The sequence below is a fragment of the Myotis lucifugus genome, unplaced genomic scaffold, assembly GCF_000147115.1.
Source record: "Myotis lucifugus unplaced genomic scaffold, Myoluc2.0 scaffold_14, whole genome shotgun sequence".
In the NCBI taxonomy this organism is placed as follows: Eukaryota; Metazoa; Chordata; class Mammalia; order Chiroptera; family Vespertilionidae; genus Myotis; species Myotis lucifugus.
This window is the reverse complement of record NW_005871062.1, coordinates 9502432-9510144: the sequence shown is the minus strand read 5'-3', so window position 1 is coordinate 9510144 and position 7713 is coordinate 9502432. Positions and strand designations below refer to the sequence as shown.

The 7713-nt window shown below is 35.3% G+C and overlaps 1 protein-coding gene across 1 annotated transcript in view; it reads left to right on the top strand.

Moving 5' to 3' along the window:
• Positions 1 to 7713, top strand: part of SENP2 (SUMO1/sentrin/SMT3 specific peptidase 2) — a 35936-nt gene that overhangs the window by 17866 nt on the left and 10357 nt on the right. The window contains 7 exon segments of the mRNA XM_023750503.1: positions 1574 to 1691; positions 2221 to 2272; positions 2687 to 2750; positions 4365 to 4541; positions 6021 to 6152; positions 7211 to 7297; positions 7299 to 7415. Coding sequence (XP_023606271.1) covers positions 1574 to 1691; positions 2221 to 2272; positions 2687 to 2750; positions 4365 to 4541; positions 6021 to 6152; positions 7211 to 7297; positions 7299 to 7415 — 747 coding nt within the window.

Sequence of the window (7713 nt, the reverse complement as noted above, 5' to 3'; positions counted from 1 at the left end):
TAAAATTGTTAGAGTAAAGGAATTTTTATTTTTATTTTTTTGGACAAAGAATTAGTTAAGCAAGGAGAAAAGCCACTATTAATATGATGGCAAGAAATAGCATCATCATTTACTGGAAGATGCAAAATGAATTGATGAGTAGTAAACAAATTTAGCAAACTAGAGAATACCGAAATCTAGTCCCTGAAGAGAGAGATGCCCCCGCAAAGTGATCATTTCAGACCATTTAAGCATTAAAGTATCAAGCAGGACCAATGACAAAGTAATAAGAATACAAAAACTTTCTTCTTCAGACTGGAAGAATTCATTGAATATCACTAAATTTTACAACAATAGAAGTAAAGAAAAGATCTTAAAAGCTTTCCAAGACAAAAATAGCAAATCGTATCATCATCAGACTTCTCAATAGCAACAGTTCTCCTCAGAAGATGGGGGAGAAAGTCTTTCAAAATTTCAACTAAAGAGTACTTCCAACTTAGAATTTTCTACCTAACTCAAGGATCAATTAAGATACTTGTAAAGACTCAAAATTTATCTTGCAAGCATTTTCTTTTTCCAGAAAGCTCCTAGTGGAGGTGCTCCACCAAAATACAAAATGGAAAGACTTGGGACTCAGGCAATAGGTGATCCTCCAGAAGAAAAAGGAAAAGGGTGACAGTGAAGAGCAATCCTGGGAGAGAGCTGAAAAAGCAGCTAGACTACCTCCCTACCTCCCTATGTACACAGTTCCTGAGGCATCTTAGTGGATGCATCTTAGCACAATTGGAAACCCTCCACTTTAGCTAGAAGATTAAAGTCACACAGGTCATAAGAAGTTTTTCTTATAAGACTCTTTGTTAATACTCTAATGATTTGAGCAAATAGATGAGAATGGCAGGAGGAGTTGATATCTGGCCTTATAAAAAGGGGACAAAAAATATGTGAGCTTAGAATTTAGGTACATTTGATAATTTTAACAAGTGCAAATACACAGAGGGCTGTCCCAGAAATTATGTAACAGCAAGTTGAAGGTGAAACAGTCACAAGATTAGCTGGTTGAGTGCAGAAATAACAAAGAAATATCTGGGAATTTTAATTTTGGTTGTGAATTTTTAAAATTTTAATTCTCTTAGTGTAGTAAGTCAGAATGTTAATATTTTCTCCATTTTGTCTAGCCACTGTTGAAAACAGCAGTATGCTTCGTGAACTATTGGTTTTGTCACGTCGGCAAAATCCTCAACCTATTTTGCTTTTCACATTCCTGCCTTTAATGTGTTGTTTTAGGATCCATTTTAGTGTATTATGTAAAATTTTCCATCTTTTGACCTGAGTTTTATCACGAGATTTTTCAGTTAGGGTGATGCTGGGGCTTGAGAACATGCAATTTTACAAATAGAACAACTGGAGGTTAGTAACTTGACAGAAATATTAGGATCAGGATTAGACTCCTTTTATCCTAGTCCCAGATGGTGCTGTGTTACATGCTCTCTCTTGTAATTTGATGATTCAGGGTAATCAATAACTCCTGTTTAGAGAAGCTTGTCAGACAGAGATAATGAGTATTTATGGTAGATTTTCCTTTTGTATCTGAACGTCTTTGCTTTTTGTGTTTCTAAGTTCTCAAAGATGTCACATGGATACATTAAAGACCAAAGGCTGGGGGGAAGAGCAAAGTCATGGAGTCAGAACAACTCAGTTTGTTCCAAAACAATGTGAGTTCCCAGATTTAGCTCTATCTTAATATACTGAACTTAGTCCATGTGCATATAAAATTGACAAATGGCGTACTTATGAAAGATGGTGTGACCTTAAAACTTTATTAGACCCAGGGTGTTGACTGGTTTACCCAGTACTATAATTTAGTTAAAAGGTTATTTCAAGATGAAACAGATTTATAAAATACCTCTTTATTATAATTCCTAGCTTTTATATATAGTAGTATATATTTTGTGAGCCTAAAATTAATTTCTTTATTTTTCTTATATTAATTTTCTTGACACTAAATGATAGCTTTCCAAATGAGCAGACATCAATTTACACTAAAGATTATATTTAAAGAAGAAAGCGATTTATGCATTTTTAAGCAACTTGATTTGTAAGGAGGCTAGTGTCTTTGGAATTTATTCTAACATTTCAATGTAAGTCAGTGTCTTAATACTTTGGAGACTATGTAAGTTGAAATTCTAGCTATATATTGATTAATAAAGAAGACACTTTATTTTTTCTTTACCATCCTCACAGATAGAGCTGCTGAAACAAGGGGACCTCTATGTCCAATGAGGAGTGAAAAGAGGTACCTGGTTCAGCTCATTCTAAGTTTTCTTTTGACACTATTTTCTTACTTATAAGCTATATTTATGAGTAACCATGTCTGAAGAATTGTGAACTCTCCTCACCTCTGGTTAGCTGGTCAGCATATATGGGTATATACATAGCTTTTGTGTCAGATGCCCACCCTAACTTGGGAGTGGGCCTTTGTCTCCTAGGCATTAGGGGTTGGGAGGTGCAGATGCCACTTAGAAAAGAGTGTGGTAAGGTGGGCATCTCTAGTATGTGACCAGTGAAGGCAGTTCTACGTGAGTTAGGATTTGGATGATAGTTCAAGGCAATTTTTGTTTGTAAATGATTCTGTTTTATTTCTAAAACTAGTCTTACACGTACCAGGTTAAAATAATCCAATCTGTAATCTCTATATTTTCCCCCTCAGGTGTTCAAAGGGTAGAATTTCAGATATAGAGAAGACAGTTGGAATTAGACTTGAAAATGAAGGTGTAAGTAGAAACCCTAGTTAAAATTTATATATTTTTTCTCTTTCACCTAACTTACTATTAATATTTTGGTGCCCATGAAAAAAAGAAAGATGATATATGTTAATTTGATTGCTAACTCTGTTGTTTTCTTTGAGAAATCAACAGACATTGAAGATATACAACTTCAAGGAAGATAGCTTCCTTCTGAGTTGCTGGAATTTTATTGCTGTGTGATAGCCACCTTGTTTGTAAGAGAGACTAATTTGCCTCCATCTCAGCCCTATGGGTGTTGCCTGGCTTCTTTTAGAGAATTTTTAAAAACCATACATCTCTTGGAGAGATATATACTCAGGACTTTATTTTCAGAGTCGAGATTTTAGATTTACTTGAAAATAGTATCAATCTCATACTTAATTAGATTTTTTCTATATAAGTTATCAGAATAATGTGTTCCAGTGATCTCCATAGCAATACCAATATTTTTATAATAATGGCAAACATTCCATATCCAAAAAAAAAAATTCCTAAATTAAATGCAAACTTGAAGTTTTAGATTATTTCACATCTTAGATATATACAAATACCAAAGTCTAGGGTACTACAAGAATTAGTCTTACGACTAAGTCATACTCTTTACAAAAAATATATATATATATATTTTTTTATTTCAGAGTGGAAGGGAGAGGAAGAGAGAGACAGAAACATCAGTGATGAGAGAGAATCATTGATTGGCTGCCTCTTACATGCCCCCTACTGGGGATCAAGCCCGCAACCCAGGCATATGCCCTGACTGGGAATCGAACCATGACCTAGTAAGTTCATGGGTCAGTGCTCAACCACTGAACCGCACCAGTAGGGCCTAAGTCAGCCGTGGGCAAACTACGGCCCGCGGACCGGATCCGGCCCGTTTGAAATGAATAAAACTAAAAAAAAAAAAAAAAAGACCGTACCCTTTTATGTAATGATGTTTACTTTGAATTTATATTAGTTCACACAAACACTCCATCCATGCTTTTGTTCCGGCCCTCCGGTCCAGTTTAAGAACCCATTGTGGCCCTTGAGTCAAAAAGTTTGCCCACCCCTGGCCTAAGTTATAGTTGTATATTTTTTTTTTGGTTTTTATTTTGTGTTGTTTTTTTTTTAAAAATATATATATTTTATTGATTTTTTACAGAGAGGAAGGGAGAGGGATAGAGAGTTAGAAACATCCATCAGCTGCCTCCTGCACACTCCCTACTGGGTATGTACCCGCAACCAATGTACATGCCCTTGACTGGAATCGAACCTGGGACCTTTGAGTCCTCAGGCCGACGCTCTATCCACTGAGCCAAACCGGTTAGGGCCCAAGTTATAGTTTTAAGCCATGGTCTTAAGTCATAAATCTTAGAACATTACCTTCTCTGATTTCCCCATTTCTGGTGATTCAGAGTGAAGCCCTTTGTGTGTAATTACAAAAACATTGAACATTGTTTGGTCCCTCTTGCAGGAACAGATATGCTAAAGCTACTCATATGATGATTTGTTAATTCTCTATTCCTTCAAGATAATGTCACTGTTTTATATTTCATGTGTTATGTATGCTTACATATACAAGTATTAAACAAGTCAATAGAATATAGAAACTTTTTTAATCAGAGGAGGGGACACCAGCTGGAACCTGACCTGTCCGAAGAAGTGTCAGCCCGACTCCGCCTGGGCAGTGGGAGCAATGGCTTATTCAGGAGGAAAATGTCAACACTTGAGACAAAAGAAAAAAATTGCTCAGGCAAAGAGAGAGATAAAAGAACAGATGATCTTCTTGAGCTTACAGAGGTATTGTTTCATGTGTTGCTCAGAATAAGAGACATGGTTTTGAATAACCCAAGTTATTCAAGACTTGAGTGACTGTTTTGAAGAGTTTCTCCAGGATATGGATAAATTTATGAAAGAAATTCGTCATACAGGCTATTCAGTCACTGACTACATGGATCATTAGTGATCTGTGAAGGTCACCTAAGGGATCAGTTTAATGTTTAACAAATGTGGGTAGACATAATTGTTACATATCTTGGAATATAATGGATTCTTTGTATAGTCTCTAACCATAAAATGTTTTGGGTTACATAGAATGGGTTTGGCATGAGGAATGAGTTCGTTGCAGTTTTAAGTGACTATGGTTTACTAAAATTCTTTTGTTGATCATTGCATTTGAAAATAGTAAAAACTTATAGAAAATAAGGAAATGAAGGTAGTTAAAAATTTTAAAGGTGAGCTCATATTTTGGCTCCTCCCCCGCACCCCCCACTTTTATTTCTAAAACTCAATCCTCAATTTGTTAAAGGTACAAACTTTAAAGTCTAGGTCTTCCTTAAACTTTTAAGTTCAATTTAGATATATTATTACTCTTTATTGGCTCCTTCTTCATTGTCATCTTAGTAGGTGGTAGTCAGTCCTATTCAGTGATTACCTCTTGAGCACTTACTATATATTGGGCATGCAGGTGGCGAGAGAGCCATAAAATTACAAAATTGTGTGCAGTAGAGACAAGCAATATTAACAATATTGGTCTGAAATAATTTCTGTTGGGTTTATAGATTTGGTCTTGTAGCTTAAATATGTATTTATCTGCATAATTTTTTAGATGAAACCATCTATTCACTAAGGACTCAGGGTTAGACTGCTGCCTAGTTTCCCAGTTTCTGCCTGTTTGCTTACTCTCATATCCAAGATGAATAGTGTGATCTCTTAGGTGTCCTAATTTTATTACTTTGATGTAGTTAAATAATAGTTTAGGAGGGAAATAAAGAAAGTATGAAGATACTCTTAATAAAGTATTTTGAAAGGAGCAAAGGCTAGTAAGTTAGCCACTCCTGGGTTCAAATCATGGCTCTGCCTGTTAATAATCCATGAGTTCGAGCACATAACCTAAATTCTGTGAGTGTTGCCTTTTCCATAAAATTTATTTTCCCCAGAGGCAGGGATCAATGATGTGCTTCAAGCATCTGGTACCATGTTTGGCCCATAGTGCTCAATAAATGGCAGTGGGATACTTGAGACTACCTTAAATGTAAATAATATTAACAAATTATTTTCAGAAGCTAATAATTCAACTAGCATTTTTTATAACCATTAGTAAGACTTTTGTAGTCTAAGTTTAAATCTTTTCATACGTTAATTTAGTAGGTCTTTGTGGTATATTTTCTCAAGGGTCAGGTGTTAACAGAGGTGAAATTGGCTTTTTCAGTCTCAGACTTTTCAGTCTCTGATAGTGGCTTTATATTAAAGTAGCAACCTCTGGACTTTCTAATTTAGGACATGGAAAAGGAAATCAGTAACGCCCTGGGCCATGGCCCACAGGATGAGATCCTAAGTAGTGCTTTCAAATTGCGCATCACTCGAGGGGACATCCAGACCCTGAGGAACTTTCACTGGCTCAATGATGAAGTAAGTTATGCTTGACCAGTTACTATCCATAACCACAGTGGTATCTACCCAGTTATAAGGGCTTGGTAAAGCAACTTTTAGTTTAATCTACAACAAAAGCATCTTGGACTTTAGAGAGATGGTTCATTCTGATTGTTTGCTGCCTTTAATTGGCATTATTTCCCTGTTCTGCATCTGTGCTTCACTTCATCCACCACTTCATTCACTAGTCTTCATTGATGTTTTTATAAACCCTAGGTGCAGCTGATGAATGGAAGAAAGCAGCAAGTGATATTTTTATAGGAGCTGTTTTAATTTTTAAAATAAAGGGATATATTGATCACTATATGTACACTATATGTCTTTTTCTTTATTTCATTTGAGTGATAACTGCAAAAATTCACCTAATTGTCATCTTGTGTCCTTACATATTTAGCTAAAGCTAGCTTTTAATTCTTGCCAATTTTCCAGTTGGTCCTTTACCCAACTGCTCAGTCCCTACATTTTCTTTCTTTGCCTTCCTTCCTGCCCGCCCTCCCATGACTACTGACTATATATAAACAAATTCTTGTAATACTAGTATGTTTTATTTCACATGATAATTTAACATGTTTATTACATAAAATTTAGAAAATACAGGAAAAATGAAAGAAGTGCCACCACTAAAAAATTAATAAAATATTAATGTTTTGGTATATTTCCTTTGAGTTAATATTTTAAAATTGAGGTATAATTTATATATAGCAAAATTTACTTCCATTTAATATTTCTGCATATTTTTTTGTGATACGGTTACATACTCCTTTTCATTATTGCAGACTTCCTTCTTGAGTTCCTTCTCTTGACTCTCTTACTAATATGTCTCAAAAGTATAATTTCATTCCTTTTTAGTTCCTCCCATTTTATACTGATTATTTTTATATTTCATCTTCTGCCATGGAGAGTTCTTTTATCTCCTTCTCTGGTACCTTCCCTTCGCTAGGCTTCTTACCGTCTAATGAATCTGAATTCAGTTAGGTTAGAAACTTAGTTTTGATAATGTACTTGCCGTGTTCCAATGCTTACTCTTGGTGTTACAGGTCATTAATTTTTACATGAATCTTCTCGTGGAAAGAAATAAAAAACAAGGCTATCCAGTACTTCATGCATTCAGTACTTTCTTCTATCCCCAAATTAAAGTCTGGGGGTTACCAAGCAGTGAAAAGATGGACCAAAGGGGTCAATCTCTTTGAACAGGAACTAATTCTGGTGCCTATTCATCGGAAGGTACATTGGAGCCTGGTGGTGAGTCGAGAGGGTTAATTGTTGGAGTTTGGATAATGACCGTTTTCGTAAATAATGAAGGCTGCCCTTTTCTGTCCAGTGAAAAGTTCATACTATATGTTAAAGGCATACTCTGCAGAATCCCTTCTTGGTTCTTGAGTTGAACATCTTAGAAAGATAGAAGAGAGTTGCTTTTGCTGAGTAGCTTTCATTTTTAATAGGCAAGAGTTTTAGTACACATGGGTCATTTATTAGTTTTGTTTACAAGATGGTACAGGTTAGTTGTAGAAAAGTAAAGGTATAAAGAAAAAAGCAAAAA